This window comes from Danio rerio, chromosome 4 (assembly GCF_049306965.1).
Source record: "Danio rerio strain Tuebingen ecotype United States chromosome 4, GRCz12tu, whole genome shotgun sequence".
NCBI lineage: Eukaryota > Metazoa > Chordata > Actinopteri > Cypriniformes > Danionidae > Danio > Danio rerio.
The window spans coordinates 55527327-55547192 of record NC_133179.1 but is presented as its reverse complement, the minus strand read 5'-3'; the positions used below and the strand labels follow the sequence as shown (position 1 = coordinate 55547192).

The following is a 19866-nucleotide window of genomic DNA, read 5'->3' as shown; positions in this document are numbered from 1 at the left end:
TATAGAAATGTCAAAGAGTATATGTGTATATATATGTGTATATAGTGTGCATAGTTAAAAGTCAAGTAGTCAGTTATTTATATATAGATTATTTATTCAACAATTGTCAACAGAACAGTAATGAATATAGAGTAGAAAATGTAAAAATAATAAATTAGTTATTAATAATACAATATTAACAATGTAAATAAACAATGTTAATAAAATGTTAAACACAAACAGAAACCGACACAAAGTGGACTTAAAAGTCAAGGACCAGTCATTTATAAATGCAATATTTATTTAACAATGGTCAACAAAACAGTAATGAACATGGAATAAAAAATCAAAAAAATTAAATGTTAAATATTAACAGAATAAATACAAAATTAACAAATTAAATAAAATGTTAAATAAATTTAGAAACCAACAATAAGTGAAATAGAATAAATTTAACTATTATGGTTGTAACCTGTATACACTTTATACATACACACACATATAAATAATAAAAAAATTAAATAAAATGTCAAAATAAATAAACTATTTAAATAAAAAGTGCAATAAAACAGAATCAAACAAGGTAATTGAAGAACTATTATGGTTATAAACTGTATAAACTTTAGACATACACATAAATAATAAACAGTTAAATAAAATGTTAACAAAATAAATTATTTTTATAAAATGTGAAATAAAATAGAAACCAACAAGTGAAATAGTATAAATTGAAGAACTATTATGGTTGTAAACTTTATACACTCTGTACACACACATATATATATATAAATAATAAGTTAAACAAAATGTTAACCAAAAAAATACACTATTTAAATAAAATGCGCAATAAAATAGAAACCATCAACAAGTGAAATAGAATAAACTACTATGGTTATACATTTTATAAATACACACACATCACTGTTAAAAATTGTCCCGTTAAAAAACAGTAAAATACTGGCAGCTGCAGTTGCCAGCAATGTACTGTTATTTTACAGTATGTTGCTGTAAAAATACATGGACTACATTGATTTACACAATACTCAAGTGAACTCATTTTGCTCACTGAAAGCAACTGCCTCAACTTGGTCAACTGCTGAATGAGTTTATGAAGTAATGTGCTATATATGCTTAGAAGCATACTTATAATGATAACTTATTTTAGTTAATTAGAAAAGTTTGGTTTAACTCTAATGTCTTATTTTTCACAACAGCACACATACATGTAAATCTGGAATCACCAGAGAGATTCTGACTGCATCAGCAACTAAACAGCCGCTATCTTTAAATAGAGAAACATGCAGAATAACATCAGCAGTTCATTGTTCATCTTTAACTCACACACTGGCTCTACTCTCCTCCACAACGGTGACAGACAGAAGAAATTAGCTTCAGGTTTTACAGTAAAATACTGTTTTTTCCTTGATTTAACAGTAATCTACTGGCAGCTGTGGTTGCCAGCAATATACTGCTTTTTTACAGTCTACTTCCGTTGTGTAAATTAACAGTATATTACTGTTAAAATACATTTTTACACTGTGTTTTTACCTCTCACACCTTTAACCCTTTAAACCCCAGAGCATATACTTCAGTTTTAATTGAAGTGTCCACACTACTGAGTGTTCAAGAAACATGGAGCAAAGCTGAAGTAAATTCATTAATTAACTGACTAATTAAATGATAATTGAGGATTAACAATGAACAAATGAAGAAATACTGAAGGGAAAAAACAAGAACAGAACATACAAAACTTTAGTCACAGCTTTATAATGAAATAACCTGAAGAACAACAAAAGATTAAATCATTTAAATGATCAGCGGATGATTAAACAACTCTACAAACATCATCACCAGCTACACTTATTACTTAATACATGTATGTTTGTATAACATCTACTAAAGTTCTTCTTGAGAAAAAGTTAAAGTTTTACGTCACCATCATGGAGAACAGAGTTTGCTTTAATTGGGCTCTTAGCCCTGTCATTTTAAACATTTATATATCTTGGCTGCTGCAATTGTTAAGAACTTTGTTTGAAAAGCTCCTTTGATGTGGCAAGCCAGCCAAAAACCTAAATAAGATCTGGTGATGTTCATGTTGCTAATAAATGGCAGAGTCTGTTCTCATTTAGTATAATAAAATTTACTGCTCCTATTCAATGTTAAATCTATTGTTTTACATTATATGTATATATATGGCAATGATTTCTGGAAGTTTTTAAGAATATCTTGGACAATAACACTGCTCTATGGTGTAAATCGCACTCAAAGAGACATCAATAATCAGCGTATGAACCTCAATAATGGTGACGACTAACAAAATTAACAGTTTAACTCACAAACAGGCAACTGAAAGTCTAAACATAAACAACAGCAGAATCAAACGCAAATAAAGAAAACTGTTAGACCATCATACAACATTTATTTACACCGCAATGCATGCTGGGATATTTGTACAGTGCCACTCCCAGCATGCATTGCAGCATGAAACATTTGAGATGTTACCATTGTTGAGATACAAGGTCAAATTCATGAGGTCTGAGTGTGTATTTGTCATAACTGAACTGTTTTTGTATGTTATTTCTTAACTGTTAAGTAATTACAGAGGTATCTTTTCTGTTTCCACTTCTCATTAATTAAATTAATACCTGCAACTAAGCATAAAATCTATTGCATGTGGCCCTTCTTCCAGATTTATACCAAAATATTTATCAGAACTAATTTCAGACAAATGGATTTCTCTATTTATTGACATCCCAACTTTATTGTTATAGTACAAACGTTTTGTAAACTCTGTATTACAACAGCTGGAAAGTCGTCTTAAATGAGATCAAGGGTGAAGAGCCCAACTAAACCAGCCCCTCACTCCATTACGGTGACACAAAAAACACCTAAATTTCTGTTGGATCTCAATGAGAATAGTATGGAAGTCAAATCAGTCAGTAATAAGTGTGTCTGCTGTTGTTTGTGGAGTTGTTTAATGATCCTCTGCTGAGACTGAAGCTATTTTATTTTATTTGATTTTATTTAATGTTGTAACTCAAGTCACTGTTTGTGTTTCTTGTTTATTTTCTTCAGTAATTGTGATTATTAACAGCAGGTGTTCATCAGTGTCTGAATTCACTCATTAGTGTTCATTAAAACTGTCAGGTGAACTATATTAGTTAACTAGTGTATGAAATAGTGAACAAGGACACAAAGTGTGATTTCAAACACAGACTTCAAAACATCGAATCTGAACTCTGTTAGCTCACAGTTTTCTGCAGTTGGTTACTTTCTCGAAAACAAAAATGATACCTAGAAAGCACTGTTTTTAACAGAATATTACTGTTTTAGTGAAAAAACATTATTTTACCGTAGAATCTGACCGTTTTTTTAACAGCAATTTTTTACAGTGTAGCTTTAGCTTGTAACAGTGCTTGGCCTTTTTGATGCCCCTCTTCAGATTAGCCCTGGAAGTGCTGTAGGCCTGTGCATCGCCTGATCTGAAGGCAGTGTTGCTTGCTTTCAGCAGGAGGCGCACCTCCTTGTTCATCCATGGCTTCTAATTCGGGTATGTAGTGATCTGTTTCTGGGTTGTAACACTGTCTATGGTGGTGTTAATATATTCCAGAACAGAGGAAGTGTAACTGTCAGTGTCTGTGTGAGAGCCATGTGTGGCCTGGGAAGCAAACATACCCCAGTCTGTGTGTTGAAACCTGTCCTGGAGTGTGAAGTCTACCCCCGCTGGCCACACTTTGATGGTCCACACTGATGGCTTCACACGGTTGATGAGGGGTGAGTATTTGGGGGTAAGGAACAAAGAAAGGTGATCTGACTGACCCAGGTGGGGGAGGGGGGTCACAGCATAGGCTTCAGCCATCTTTGTGTAAACATAGTCTAATGTTTTAGACCAAAAACAAGACCTAAACAACAGAATAGTTACTAGTAACTATTAAAATTAGTACTAGTAACTAATAAATAAAAACAATATATTAAATAAGTACTATCTAAGGAATAAGTACTAGTATCTAATAAAATAAACGTGTCTAATGAGTAAGCACTAGAATATTTTGAAAACTCTAGTATTTAATTAATAGCACAAGTATTTCATTTAAAAGATATCTGAAAAATAAGCACAAGTAACATGAAAAAAGACACTAGTACAGCAGGGCTCAAAATTGCGACGATTTTGGTCGCATATGTGCCCGAAATTTTATCTATGCAACCTCAAAATATATTTGGGAGCATTTGTGCGAGTGCATGAATGTGTTGTGTGCGACCAGTTTTTACTGTGCAAAATGTTCACCACATGCGCAGATTCGGGAGACATTCATGCTGAATGCATCTCTGTGCTTGAAACGGGAAACCCAGCGCTCAGGAATGGTTTAAAACAGTTGTCATGTCAACTTGCTGCAGTAAACAAAGCCAAGTCCGTAATCCTTGCCCCGCCTTCGCGCTCTTCTTATTGGCCCACTGCTCTAGCACTAAAATATCAGCTGTCAATCACTCAGTTAATGCCTTCTGGCTTGGGATGACAGGGAGAGCTACTACCGCGAAAAACTGTAAAGCGCTGAGGATGAGAATGAAGATAACACTGAAAGATTTTGTTTTAAAAACCATGGCATCTAAAGTTACAAATGATGACACATCTTACTAGTGACCATGTGCTGAATGTTAATCCAACATCTACACTTTTCGATGAGTGGATAAAAGACTTCAATTGGCTTCAAGTCCCGCTGTAGGATGGAATTGTCAGGTAACTGTTTGCCACATCTAGCATGAGAACTTCTGTTTAATCCTTCATTTAATCGCCAGATGCTGTCCGCCGTGCAAGTGGCAGCTATATTTATATGTAATTTAACACCACGTACACCTTGGCAAACGGGCTTACACTGAGTAAACTAATATCGCTACTCATGAAAAGACCGGTAATGCTATTAACATGACGTATGCATATAATAAGGTGAAGTACATGTCAAAAGCATCAGTGCAATATCAGACAGCACCCGTGAGAACAGCACAGTTATATCATTAATAGATTCAATCATTTCAAGCAGTAGGTGCAGGGCCGGTGGGTGCTCTGTGTATGTTTTGGACACTCAGTTATGTTATAAAAATTTATTTTCTTGAGATAACGGGACGAGACATTTTTTCCTCACGCTTGCATTTATACTGTTGATTTCAAATGCAATTAATATGTTTGTATAAAACTTGTAGTAATGATGCTTATAATTGGTGGGTGCGACTACATTTTGGCTGACGCGCCTAAATTTTTAAAGTTAGGAGCACCGGTGCTACCAAGCAAAAAGGTTAATTTCGAGCCCTGCTAATGGGTGACGCGGAGGCATAGTTGGGTTTCACCTTATCTCACAGCAAGAAGTACAGGTGGATTGAGTATGCTAAAATTGACTGTAGTGTATGAGTCTCTGAATAAGTGTGTGTGCTTCCTAGTGATGGGTTGTGGTTGGAAGGCCATCTGCTGTGTAAAACATATGCTGGATAAGTTGGCGGTTCATTCCACTGTGGCAACCATAAACTACAGTTTTTTTTTCATTTGTTTTGCCACAAATTTCAGAACCCTGTTATCAATTTTCAAAACTCTAAACATTCACTACTTTCGACAAATCCAAAACGCTTGATCTAAACAAAGGCTGATAGTCACTTTTGCACATTTGCTGGGACTTGATTCCAGGGTCTCCTGTTTACAAGACTCTCCCTAATCTCCTTTCTAATCTCCCTTATTTAAAACAGCTCAATTAAGTCATCGGCTTCATTGTAGAGTACCCCTAGTATCTGAGCCTGCACTGCGCAATGACAGTCATGGGGACTGCAGAAACACAGCACACTGTTCAGATTGATGCAGACATTGACTTGTACCGCAAAGAGATCTCTATCTCACTCATGGTTTGTCTTCTCAAGTGGGGGAAAGACAATGCACAACGTTACCCCACTTCTGTCAACATGGGCCAAGTCATATCTCTCTTGTCCCAGAAACCTCAGTCCCAAATGAAAGGGTTTTTTTCTGTTGCAGGGGACATTGTAAATACCCAGAGATACCAGCTTTTACCAGATTATAATTATATGATAATTTTTCTTTAAACCCATCTCTATCTAAGTGTGTGATTAAATGTTAAATGTGATGAGTTTTCAACAATACTAAATTGAAACTTTATTTTTTTACAAGTTTAATATTTTTTTGTTATTAAAATTGAAGTTCCTGTTTCAAAGCTTACAGATAGATGGCTAATTTGTATGTCATTGACACTTTTGGCACTTTTTTGGAGTATTTTCAAAAGTTTTTTTTTTCCTGTAAATGATTCAATAAATACCGTACCGTGACATTCATACCGAGGTATTACCGTACCGTGAAATTCTGATACCGTTACATCCCTAGTAGCGCTGCATGTGGCAATGTCTGGACTTGAAATATTAAAGTCCAATTGGTTAGGCATTACCACACTATGCTATATAAAGGCATCGTCCAAAGCCCTCTTGAACGAGCAGCGTTCTTAAGGATTTGAGATTTGTTAAGAAACCGACTGCTAAACATCCCGCTGCGTAAACATTCGTTACTCTTAACAAAAAGCAGACACGAAACCTGTACATTAGGCACTGCTGGGATTTGAACCCAGGGTCTCTTGTTTACTACACAGGCGCTTTGACCAACTAAGCCACAGCGCCAACGCTGAATGGGAGGCAAGACGTTTTTGCAGACAGAGACTAAAAAAAGACAGCAAGTCTTAAAATGGCAAGCAAAGAGGTTGTTTAACTCTATTTGTCGCACTATTCATTACGCCTCAAAGCTATACAATTTTATAATTCATTCCGGTGAGCTCTATAAAACAAGCACACGCACCACCTGGACTAAGGCGCTGCTGGGATTTGAGCCCAGGATCTCCTGTTTACAAGACAGGCGCTTTGACCAGCTAAGCCACAGCGCCACAGAAATTCACAGTAAGAGACATTTGCCCAATAACAAAAATCGAAGAAGAAAAAATAATACACAACAAAAACCAGCATGTCAGGATGCAGAAAATGCTGACAAGCCGGACGCGGTCTTTTAGAGTCTGGATGATCATGTCTCAAGCCTGACCATGTCATCCAAACTGTTGGAATATCTATCTCTATTCCATGCGTGTTCAAGAGAAAAGGTCAGGAGAGGTTTTTTTTTTATGACAAAAATATTAGTAATTTATTAGATACAAATGAATAGTTCGATGACAGAGCTCTGGGTTACGTTACCCCAATGCAATACAAGAATTACATTCAAGAGGTTCGCAACTGACTTACATTTCCTGACTCCTTTATATATATACACAACTGATCTTAACAGGTGGAGATTTGGTTTAACGTCACTTATCAGTCATTCTGCAGTCCCTTGGCTCTTTGCAACCCCTGGACATTACTTCCTCTTTCTGCAACCTTTCTCTGCATACCAGAACTGAACAATTACGCGCATCTTTAATATATTTCACAACTTCTACAAGCATCAGGACAACTTGTGACATGTCTAGACTATAGTTCTGGAACAAAGGCCCCCACCCTCAATTTATTCTTATTCTGCTTTTCCACTTGTCAGCAGTTCTTCTAAAATTATGCAGCACAGTAAAAAAGAGGAAGTTTGTCTGGTCAAGATGTTTTATAATACAAAAGAGAAAGATTGATTAATCTGTTTTTAGTCTAAACATTTTTCTAATAAAAAATAATAAAAAGAATAAAAATAAAAATAAATTCCTTTTCTCCAACAATTCCCCTTTTCTGCTCCTCTCTGGAGCAGACAAAAACAAAATCAGATAATCAAATCCCCACAAAAATGTCCAATTGTCATTACTGCAGGCCTTTGCCTAAATCCCTGTTTTACCTCTTATTCAAAACAATCTTTAACATCCTAGTGCTTCTTCATTATGTTAAATTATGCCCAAAAACCCTTTTAACTCAATTTCTTTAACTTTTCTGGATTCAGTTTATAATTTTCACACTCTTGGTTCTCCTCTTCGGTGGTGCAGTCTCTTCCCTCTTGAAGTCACTCCGATATCTTCTTTTGCTAAGGATTATACTTGCTATATTCAGGCTTATTAATCCCAACACTCTTATTAACTTCCATTTATCCCATAATAAAAATTTTCCATTCTCATACACTTTATCAATAAAGGTAATTATTTTTTTCTTCTTCTTCCCCACCAAAATTAAAATAAGAATGAGAATAATAAAAATGTAAATAAAATTTAAAAACTCCAACATTTAAAAAATAAAATCTGATCAAAAGGAAATGCACTCCCATTGAAAATCCTACAGTATGAATAAAATCTAAGATCAACACTTGTGAAAATATGATTGGAATTAGAAATTCAAAATTCTAACAACATAATTCAAATCAGCAATTCACTAATACAAATTATAACCCCCCTGCTTAGTTCAGACTGAATTTCAACATTTTTAAGTCATTATTGAACCAAAATTACAATTGAGATTTAGGATGAAAAATCAACAGCTTCAAAGTAGGATTAAACTAACCAATTATTAAAATGAAAAGTTCAGAACTAAATCATAACATAGTTATTAAACTAACAACTCAGACTTGTCACCAAATTTTAAAACCAAAATTCAAACATATTTAAACTAGAGATTTTTTCTCTCAATGTCTTAAAATAGGAAAATCAATAACACAACAATGTGATTAAAATAAAATAAAAATCTTAAGAATCTCTGCAAACAAAAGGTTCAAAAACAACAATGGCTTAAAATAAAAATCTTAAAATGTCTTCAAATTAAAGATTTAAAAACAACAATGGCTCAAACTAAAATAATCTTCAAAAATGTGTTCAAATAAAAGAATTTTAAAATCGTCTTCAAATAAAAGAATCTTAAACTCATAAGAATGTGTTTAAAATAAAATAATCTTAAAAATGTCTTAAAATAAAAGATTCAAAAAGCATCTTAAAATAAAAGATTTTTGCATTGAAAATGAAAAATATAAAAGCATTGAATGTCTTAAAATAAAAGATTATGAAAAAACATACAAATGTCTTAAAATAATAGAACATTAGAAAGGTATTAAAATAAAATATAAAAAGCATAAAAATTTCTTAAAATAAAGTATAATAAAAAAACATCAAGAATGTCTTTCCATAAAAGATAAAAAAATAATATGTCTAAAATAAAAGAATAAAAATAATTCAAAAAATTCCAAAAAACTAACGTGTGTAAAATAAAATAAGTTTAAAATGTAATTGTGTTTTATTTTATTTTTTCTCAATTTTCTCCAATCTAATTGTTCCAATTCATTCATTCATTCATTTTCTTTGAAAAGGAAGGCTTAGTTATTTTATTAATCTGGGGTCCCCACCGTCAGTAAAATGAACCGCCAATTTATCCAACATATGTTTTACACAGCGGATGCCCTTCCAGCTGCAACCCATCTCTGGGAAACGTCCATACACACTTAATCACACACTTTCTGTCAGATTGTCATATGCTAGTAAATCAGTCTTATTTTCTCTTTCTATTCTAGAATTTAATGTGGTTTTTGGTTCCCCTTTTTGTGTTGGCCTGTATCTAATATACAGTTGGCCTCATGCATTGGTGGTGCAGCGTGTTCAGCTCCCACACCAATACATGCTTACACACTCCAGTTAGATATCAGATATCCCCTTTTTGTGTTTTATCCCTCTTTCGGCCTGGGCCTACCTCCAGGCCGTTTTTACACCCCTATGTTAACTTTCAGGTCAATCTGGCCAGCTTTACACCTTCAGCAACCTGTTTAAAAAAAATCTGAAGTAAAGTTGTTAATTTGTCATATTCTAATCTCTACATAAGTAAGCTACTGCACGTCCAAGCTGCACCAGGTCCCCAAAACTGCAGTCCTGTAAACAATGCAAAAGTCATTAATTCCATTGTTTTGTTCCATAACAAACTAATACCCCTCAACATGATTTTTATCCAATTCAGTTTGGTCTGTGCACAGAATTTTGCCAATTGTGTTTAACTTTGAATCAATTTTCTCTACCTTTCCCTGTAATTATTAGTCTTACACCATCCCTAAATTCATGCTTCCGGCCCATTACTTGCTGCAATTTCAAATATTCATTATTTCAGTGTTTATCATTATCCAATCTAATTCTTACTCAACATCTATTTGTTTCTAAATCGTCTTTCATTAAACACTTAATCACTGTCTGACTGTCCTCTTTGCTTGCTGGCCACTCCTCTAGCCATTCACTATAGCTGTCAATCATGACTAGCAGATATATTTTTATTCACCTGTTCTCCCATATCTCTATAATCAATTATAACCTCACCCTCATTCTTCTCTTGCAGTTTCTGATATCTCTAAATATAATTAAAGTCTATAATTCATATTAGTCTTATTACCATGTGTTATACATTCACCAGTTTACAGTTATTTGAAATGGCTTATTTATTTAGTGATCTGACTTTTCCTAATATTGAGGCGTGTCATCTAATCACCTATAATTTTTACTTCCTTTAAATCTATTTCCATGGAAATGTCATAACACCTATTTCATTTTAATCAATTAGGTGTCTATTCTTTTTCTGCAAGTAAAATTTCATCAACATGCTTAATCATCACCACTCTCTCTGATAATTAAAAAATCAATCACTTTACATTTTTCATCAGTATGACCATATTTCTGCATACACTATTAACCTCAGCTTTAAAATCTCTTCTCCTTAATTGCTTCTAAATCATAATCTAAACACAATCTTCCTTTGTTTGTTGCTTTCTTGTAAAATTGTATTAAAATTAAATTAGTCACATCTATGTTTATAACTCAGATAAAATTTAGCTTAAATAAAATTTCTAAAACAGATTCCATATGACCTTGTCTAGGTGTTTCTCTTAACTGCTCAACGACAAACTACCTCTTCACTATGCTGGCTAATTTTACAATTCTCCATTTAAGTATTTCACTAATAATCAATCAGTTTTTGAATTTGACACTACTTTTGATAATTCATTTTCTCAACTATTTACTTAGTTTGTTCTAATCATTTTTATGATTTTCTTTTGGCTACTAATTAGTTCTACGTCATTTCGGTTCAACTAGTTGCCCATACACTTTTTATATACTTTTATAAGCTGACTAAAAATCACAAAATTTTCTTATTCGTTTCTTTCAGCTGTATTTTGACTTCATCATTAAACTTCTTCACATGGTTACATGTGAAAGAAAATCTGTTTTCTTAAACTCTCTTATTCTGTTTCAATTCTTTTATCAGATTAGAACTATTAATTTTTACCCGATGACGTGAGTTCAATTTTTCATGTTTCAATTTCTTCTTTACGCATAAAAAATTTTCTGTTACCAACCTTTTCTAGTTTTTAATATCCCATCTTAATTTAGATGATTCAACATAATATTTAGCTTTTAGTAAATCTTTACTTAAATAATAAATTCCATCAAAATTTATACATTGTACTTCCTCCTATATCCTGTTCATGCCCTGTATCAGTAAACCTATGAAAATTTGCAAAAATAGTTAAATATTATATAAACATTATACATTTAGAGATTCATTGTATATTTTCCTCTAAGCCTTTTTCTTAGTTATTATTTTCATAACAAAACCTTAATAAATTCTGTCTCCTTCATATTACCAGTCATCATATGGTCTCAAATGGTTCTTGACAGCACCCTGCCTCTTACTTTACCCACAAGTTCCTTTTCCTGAGTGTCTGATCTCCAGACATATTTAGCAGTTCGCTGTGGTCCGGTTTGGAGGAGCCCACATTTCTGAGGCAGACCACTGATCTTTCACAGTGCCCCTCAATACTCGGATGCTCTAGGCCTTTCAAGCATCACTGCTCCACTCTACAACCATCTCACTCAACACCTGCCTACCTGTACAGGTGCCTAGTCTTCCGCAACGAAATTCCTGGCTTAGGTCGCTCCCGCTGGCCAACGAGAGTCTTACCCGTCTTTGGAATAATGTCTCATGGAGACCAGTTACTGCTCTTCTCAACTGCAACCTCCTTCTCAGTTTTCCTTCAGAACTTGGTATCTCTGATGTTAGGGAAACATGCACTCAAGAACCATGTGAGCCATTGTGACCACATTCTAGAGTTTAACCAATGAGACAGGTTTTATTAAGTTTAAAATCAATTTGACCTACAATAATAGTTTTAAGTAAAGTTTGGCATCTTCACTCCCATCCACTCAGCACTATGGTCTGCTTAGTCTGCAGGCAAAGCTGTAGGGCACTATGATGGTGGAGACTAAAAAACAAGACACAGTTGGGTTATTATTCATAAAATACAAATTATGACATGGCCTACCATGTGGTATAATTGTTCAACATTATTGCTATATCTCAGGGTTCATATTAGGCCTTGACCCCACATATTTGTTTAATATGTTTTTTATATCTGAAATGCAATGTTTAATTATCAATTTCTTTCTTGGTGTTTATCATTTTAAATATAGAAAATTTTAACTCACTTCATCTTGTTCATCAACATCCACTAAGTGTCCATGATTTTTCTTTGACCCTAGATGATGGCTTAGATAGTCTTATGCAGCTGACTTTCATAGATGAAAACAGCCAGTGTAAGCCATAACATTTTTTTAAAAATCATTATTATTACTAATATTATTATTCTATTTGGTTTTTGCTCCTAAACTCAGTCTTGTCCTCTCACATGAAATCTCAGTTCCTCAAAGTGTTACTCCCCCAAAGTGTTACAAGTCCAACTATTTTTCTAGTTTCTATCTCATCGGTTTAATGTCTCTGTCTTTCTCTCTCTCTATGTATATAATATTTTTCAAACATATTTCAATATATTTTAAACATATCTTCTTCTTTTTTCTATCAAACCATGACTTGGATTTCTTTAATTCTAAGCTTTTAAGTTTTTCTTATCCATATTTTTATCTTCCTTACATATTTGCTCATTAACTCGTCAGTTGATAAATTTTAAACTGTCACATTTTCTTCTAATTTTTCTCTTCATCGACCAGAGACTTATGCCAATTTTATCTCTTTGCTCTTTAACAGCTCATCTCGAGGTCATTTTCCTTATTTTTCCTCTAATGTATTTATTCTAATGTTTCTTTAGTAGCTGGTCTTTATGTTGTATTTTATTTTCTCTCTATCATTTCCTATTAGTATCATTTATTTATTTTTTCTTATTTCTCTAATTAACAAACTAAGTTTTAATCATCCTCCTTTATTTAGTAAATTAATTTCTTTATTAATATATTCATTCGTATAGCTTCAAGTTCCATTTCAACAAATATAACTATATTAAGAATATTTCCCATTATTTCTTTATTTCACTTGTCTTTTTTATACCGCATTTAGATAGATCTGTTTATTTTGTAACTTATACTGAATCCCTAATTATTATATCAAAGTCTATCATTATTTAATCAAAACAATTTTATATACTCTTTTAATATGATTTACTCCTTCTGCCCCTACTACAACTGCTTCTTCCTCATGAAGAGGAGTGGCTCCTTTTTTCTGACTTCCTTTTTGTTGTCAGTCTGTCTAAGACTGTCTGCCTGAGCACTTCCTCTTTTTTCTCCCCTCATCTGTCTTTCTACAGCCGTTCCAACAAATGCCAAAATCATGCCACATTACAAATTCCAACAAATTTTTTCCATTTCTTACTACCACAACATCGTTATGGCCCCCTTTTGCTATGTTATTAACTTTGTAAAACTCAAATTCTCTGTTTCTCAAAATTGTAACCAATTTTACTGTTCAATCATTGCTCTACTCACATATTTTACACAATTTTCACATTTAAGCTTCTCATATATTGTTTCTCATTACTTTACCACATTTTTCTTCTTAGTTCCAATCATTTACCACTTGTCCCATTGAGTTTTTAATTTTGTCTGGGACATTTTCCATATTGCTCACATTCTTAATCGAATTACTTATGCATTTTTCACACCTCCACTTCCTCAAATTTACAGTGTTTTTCACACACACTAATGAACTTCTGTATGTTGCATTTACTGCACATACACAATCAAAAAATATTTATCCTCCTCCAACAATCAAATTTTCACCTGCAAACTTCTTGCACTTTGCCAATTACTGAACTTTCACAATTCTAAATGACATTTAATTGAATATCATATACGCTTATATACAGCCGGCTAAATATCTGTACACTATGCTTATTTCAACTGTTAGTCACTAACGCAACAGACAAACATTTACATAAAATAAAATGCGCGCTTTTCACAATTCTCAATTTTTAATCACTTCTTATATTTACACTCGCCTTCAACAGAGTCGACTTTTCTATGTATGTTTAATCTTTTCTATGTATGTTTAATTATTATTATTATTATTATTTTCTCTGTATTTTCTACAGAGTCACAACCTCAGTGAAGCAAGTTATCCACACACAGTCACAACCTCGGCGATTAAACTGTCCCTAATTTTATTTACAATCTCACCCTATAGCTGTCTTTAACGCTTGGACCTACTAAAACGTAGGGGCTTGCACCCAGACTGTTCGGGACCACCCGTCGGCTCGTCCCTCGGACTCCCGCCCTTATAGCCCAAAATTCAGCATTCGTCAATGCCGTTGCCCAGATAAAATCACAGTATTCGCAGAGACAGCAGTCACCTGAACAGCACACCCTAGGATGGTATTCTATTCAATTCAGTGTAGGAGCACAGACCTCGTCTGATCTTTCCTTCCACCAAACAAGCAAAAACAGTCAAAGTGTATCAACTTATGTTCTGATTTACTTAGTGAATGCCATATGACGAAACCGTAATAATACCCGAAGCTGCACAGTCACAGCTTTATCTGGTCTCCTGTGCAATACAGTCTCAGCCCATCCTGGCCTTCCTGTATCTACACTATACTACTCTATCCTAAACTATTAATCTTCTCTAAACTATTCTATACTATTCTAAACCCTATCATTTTCTTCATATTATTCTGACAGACTGGTTAACATTTAAAGCATATATACATTTAAACTCATCGAATTATTCAAATGCTTATACTTTTAACTACATCAATCCTACATATTACATGACATCAAACAATTTAGATTAGGCCAATTGCAGAAATTCGATTTAACAGGTTTTCTGCATACCTTATTTTTCGGCGCCGATGATGTCAATGCAATACGACAGATCAATAACTTCCTCTCCCCCTTTTCCACGTCGGGGTCACCAAATTGTTGGAATATATATCTCTATTCCATGCGTGTTCAATAAGAAAAGGTCTGGAGAGGTTTTTCTTCAATGTCAAAAATATTAGTAATTTATTAGATACAAATGAATAATTCGATGACAGAGCTCTGGGTTATGTTACCCCAATGCAATACAAGAATTACATTCAAGAGGTTTGCAACTAACATACATTTCCTGACTTCAGCATATGTACACAACTGATCTTAACAGGTGGAGTTTTGGTGTAACGTCACTTGTCAGTCATTGTTCAGTCCTCCATTGGCCGCACCTTCAACATACTTCCTCTTTTTCTACGAATTCTCTGCACAACAACAAAGTATACATCTTTCTGTGTTCTGTGTTCAGTTTTAACACCTCTATTCAGACAGGAAGTTTCTGCAGAGCTGAATTTAATTTTGGAACCGCATCTATCTACTTCTGCAAAAATGCTAATTAGTATGCACAGCACTCACCCACAACATTAGAAGTTTAGTTAATATATGACCCTTACATGACCAATACAAATAATTGTTTGATTAAAAGAAAAGAGACAAAAAATAATAAAAATGGTTCCTATTATTCAATACATTGATTGATTTGAAATTCATATGGCACTAACATGACTGTGTTTTAATTTCTGTAATAAATATGCCTGTCATGCCAGGATCTTGATGGTTAATTATAGATATGTTGTTTACATGAAATCTGTGTAACAAGTTAAACAAAAATTCTAATAAAAAATTATATTTTGAATTTAAATAGTTTTTGTCTTGCGTTTACATATATTTTACATTTGAATAGCGGAAATGACAAATTTCTGTCTTTTAAATTTGATTAATCGAGATTAATTTTCATAAAGGTGCGATTAATTAGTTAATTTTTTAATCGATTGACAGCACTAAATATATATATATATATATATATATATATATATATATATATATATATATATATATATATACATATATATACACACACACACATTTTTACTTGTTTAAACTAATTAATTAAAATGTTTTATTAATCAATTTTTATTTTATTTTTGATTAAACAATTCTTGAGATTTCATTGGGACAACTTAATTTTTTATGATCAATTTACATAAATTTGTTAAAAGTGTTAAGTTAATTTAATTTGTGTTGCGACAACATGAAAGAATTGTGTTGACCCCTGCAGTTTCACAATGTGTGTATTGTGCACAATTATAGATATCGGTTCATAATACAGTTGAAACACATTGCAGGTTTTGCTGTATTTGGCTGAACCATTCTTGGGTGGCTCGTCAATGTATTAGATGACTCTAATACATAAAATAAGTAAGCTGACCAAAGTTCTTACGGGGAGAAGACTTTATTGAAGACAAAGAATAGTGCAGTTTCTCAGCAGTGATGTTAACTTGTCTGTCTTCAAGTAACTTAATCCAAAGTACAGTCTGTGAGAGACTACTTTATAACAAAGGATGTAACCCTTCTGAGATAACCCAACTACTTTGGTTGGGTCACAATTCTTGAGTTCATGTAGACCATTTGGTTCAGACCTTCTCAGATGCAGATACTTGTTTGCATATGAAACAAGCCACAAAATCTATCAACATATAGAGTTATTTTGCATTCTTGCAGTGCGGCAGCAACTCAGATGCACACTACAATCTGATCTGACCCCTGATCTACACTATAAAACAGTAAAATCTTCACCCCTTTTCAGTTGTTGAGTTTAAATCTTCAGGTATTCAAAGGGTTTCATTTTCAGTAACTGGATATGTGTTCAAGAGTTCACACTTGTTCCGCGAGAGAGCTCTAAGCTCATTGGATCCTCGAGCCCTGGGCTCCTTTCCGTAAACAGGGCGAGAGGGGAGTTTGAACGACTTGTTTCTGTTCTAATGACAGATATAGAGAATGCTAAAGGGAGATATAAGACTTACTAAGAGCTCGACTATGGTGCCAATTTAGAATGTTCAGTTTACCTAGGTCATGTGATTTTGGACTGTGGAAGGAACCTGGGGGAAACCCACGCGAGAACCGGGTGAATGAACAAAACTCCACACAAATGTCAACTGGTTCAGTGGGGACTTTAACGTGTGACATTCTTGCTTTGAGGCAACAGTGCTAACCACTGTGCCACCGTGTTGCCCAATCTAGAAAGGAGGGAGAGTGGGGGGATTCCTCAAGATGAAGATAACTGAAGTAAGAAACCCTAGTTATTTATATTGAATCAGGATTCATCTGATTGGTGAATCATGCGTTAGCTAATGCAGGACCAGCCGTGGACAATCATAAGCATGTGATCCTCTCGAAAGGATTTCGTCATTTCTCACATGAATGAATAGCCAAACTACATGAATAAGCTGCTGTTATGAATATACCCGTGTTTGTGTGGACAAGGCCTCAATGTTGAGGACTCTGCTCTCCATTGTGAAGCTTCATGTGAACACTGAGGCTTCTTTTATGTTTAAAGGCCTTTCCACACTCACTGCATCTAAAACGCTCTCCTGAGTGAGTCTTCATGTGGTTCTTAATGGAGTCTTTGTGTGTGAGACTTTTTCCACACTGATCACATGTGAACACTATGGTTCCAGTGTGAAGATTCGTGTGATTCATAAGGCTAGCTTTGGCTCTGAAGCTCTTTCCACACTGAGCACATGCAAACGGCTTCTCTCCAGTGTGAGTTCTCATGTGGTTAGTGAGTGTGGTTTTATATGGGAAACGTTGACCACACTCAGTGCATCTGTAAGGTTTCTCTCCAGTGTGAATTCTCTTATGGTTATTGAGTGTGTTTTTATGTGTGAAACTTTTACCACACTCTGTGCATCTGTAAGGTTTCTCTCCAGTGTGAATTCTCCTGTGGATATTGAATGTGGTTTTATATGGGAAACTTTGACCACATTCTGTGCATGTGTAAGGTTTCTCTCCAGTGTGAATCCTCATGTGGATGTTAAGGTTGTGTTTTTTAGCAAAACTTTTTCCACACTGTGTGCAAGTAAAAATTCTTCCTTCATTGTGAGTTCTCATGTGAACTTCAAGGTTGCTGTTTTGCTTAAAACTCTTTCCACACTGTTGGCATTTGTACGGCCTCTCTCCAATGTGAATTCTCATGTGGGCCTTAAAGCCATGGATTTTAGGAAAACTCTTTCCACACTGTTCGCAGGTGTAAGGTTTCTCCCCTGTGTGAACCCTCATGTGAACATCAAGCTTTGGCTTTTGACTGAAACTTTTTCTACACTGTTTACTGCTGAAAAAAGATTTGGATTTCCGAGGTCTTCCGCGTAATGAAGTCTTTTTAGTGAGTGTGGGTTTTTCATCAGTCGTTAAGTCTTGTTGTTTCTCTTCCATTTCATTCCATTGAGTCTCTTCTTTCTGCACCATCAGATCTTAAAAAAAAAAAGTGAACTTTAGTATGAAGGCACAAAGCGACAAGCATGAAATGGATGTTTTACCTACAAATGAAAATGACTTTACCATTTACTCTCTGTCTTGTGGTTTTAAACATTTCCTTTCTTCTGGAATACAAAGAAAGCCAGCGTTTTTTCCACAAGATCTTCTTTTGTGTTTAACAGGATCAAGAAACTTGTAAAGATTTAAAACCACATGAGGGAAAGTAAATAGTGAGGCTATTTTTATTTCTGCGTCAACTATCCCTCTAAAGTCCCTTTTAAGAACCTTTTTTTACAAGATATAAAATAAGTCTGGTATTGCCAGAATGTGTCTGAGGTTTCAGCTCAAAATCAGATCATATACCTTATACAAAATAAAGAATATTTAATTTTGGGGTCAGAGGAAAACCAAGCTGTTTTTGTGCCTGTGGCTTTAAATGTAAATGATCAAATGCACTTGCTCTAGATTACTCATGTTGTGTTTCCTCATGTGCATCTTCCACTGGATTTAAACATTTGTAACTTGCTTGGAAGACCCGAGTGAGACAATTCCTGCATGTTCATGGCAAGTATGCATAACTTACGCTTATTTTTGTGAGTTTGCATTCTTGTATTTAACTTCTGTTATATAACAAATGTTTCCCAGTACTGGGTCGCAGCTGGAAGGGCATCCACTGTTTAAAATAAATGCTGGATAAGTTGGTTGTTCATTCCGCTGTGGTGACCCCTAATGAATAAAGGGACTAAGCCGAAGGAAAATTAATGAATGAACATATGCAAATGCTTAATGTCATGTTTGCTGTAAACTGGAGTGATGAGGAGATGGCAAGATGACATACTTTGCTGCTTGTTTTCATTCATTTAAAGAGCTCTATTTTGACGGTCTATGCGCAAAACGGAAAGCGCAGGGCACTAACGCATTTAGGGTGTGTCATAATCTATATTTTCTAATATAAGGACGGGAAAATCCGCTTTGCGCCATGGCACATGGTCTGAAAGGGTTGAGTTTATCTTAATGAGTTTTCTTAATGAGTTATAGGTGTGTTTTGAGAATAAACCAATCAGAGTCTCATCTCCCATTACCTTTAAGACCCAGTTGCAACGCGCCATCAGCGCATTTGCTATTTACATGACGTAAAGTAAGTTCACTTTCGCTTTTGCTCTTTTGAATAGGGAAACCTTAACGCACAGACATCAATTAGCCTATAAATAATTAATTACGTTTGTTAAGCGCAAAGATTTGTTTCAAAACGATTTCTAAATTCAGTTCTAATTTCCAGCAAACGAATAAATGAACAATAAAAATTAAGTGTGCTCAAAATACTGAGTTATTTCCAAATACACATGCTGTGCCACATATGGTCTAA

At 34.3% G+C, this 19866-nt stretch overlaps 1 protein-coding gene and 2 non-coding genes across 6 annotated transcripts in view; all 3 read right to left on the bottom strand.

Annotated features, from left to right (window-relative positions):
• Nucleotides 1-6565: 6565 nt before the first annotated feature.
• On the bottom strand, nucleotides 6566-6639 carry trnat-agu (transfer RNA threonine (anticodon AGU)). Its single transcript has one exon. It is a non-coding gene; the product is annotated as a tRNA-Thr (tRNA).
• A 186-nt stretch (nucleotides 6640-6825) lies between these two features.
• Nucleotides 6826-6899, bottom strand: trnat-ugu (transfer RNA threonine (anticodon UGU)). Its single transcript has one exon. It is a non-coding gene; the product is annotated as a tRNA-Thr (tRNA).
• Nucleotides 6900-16463: 9564 nt separating this feature from the next.
• The window catches only part of LOC110439579 (uncharacterized), a 29163-nt gene continuing 25760 nt past the window's right edge, over nucleotides 16464-19866 (bottom strand). For 3 of the 4 annotated variants that reach the window (XM_073948768.1, XM_073948767.1, XM_021475682.3), the window contains one exon: nucleotides 16464-18496. In XM_073948768.1, coding sequence (XP_073804869.1) covers nucleotides 17514-18496 — 983 coding nt within the window. In that variant the 3' untranslated portion in view covers nucleotides 16464-17513. Of the gene's footprint in view, nucleotides 18497-18584; nucleotides 18692-19866 lie in introns of those variants that run through there. The other variant, XM_073948769.1, reaches the window with a different exon arrangement.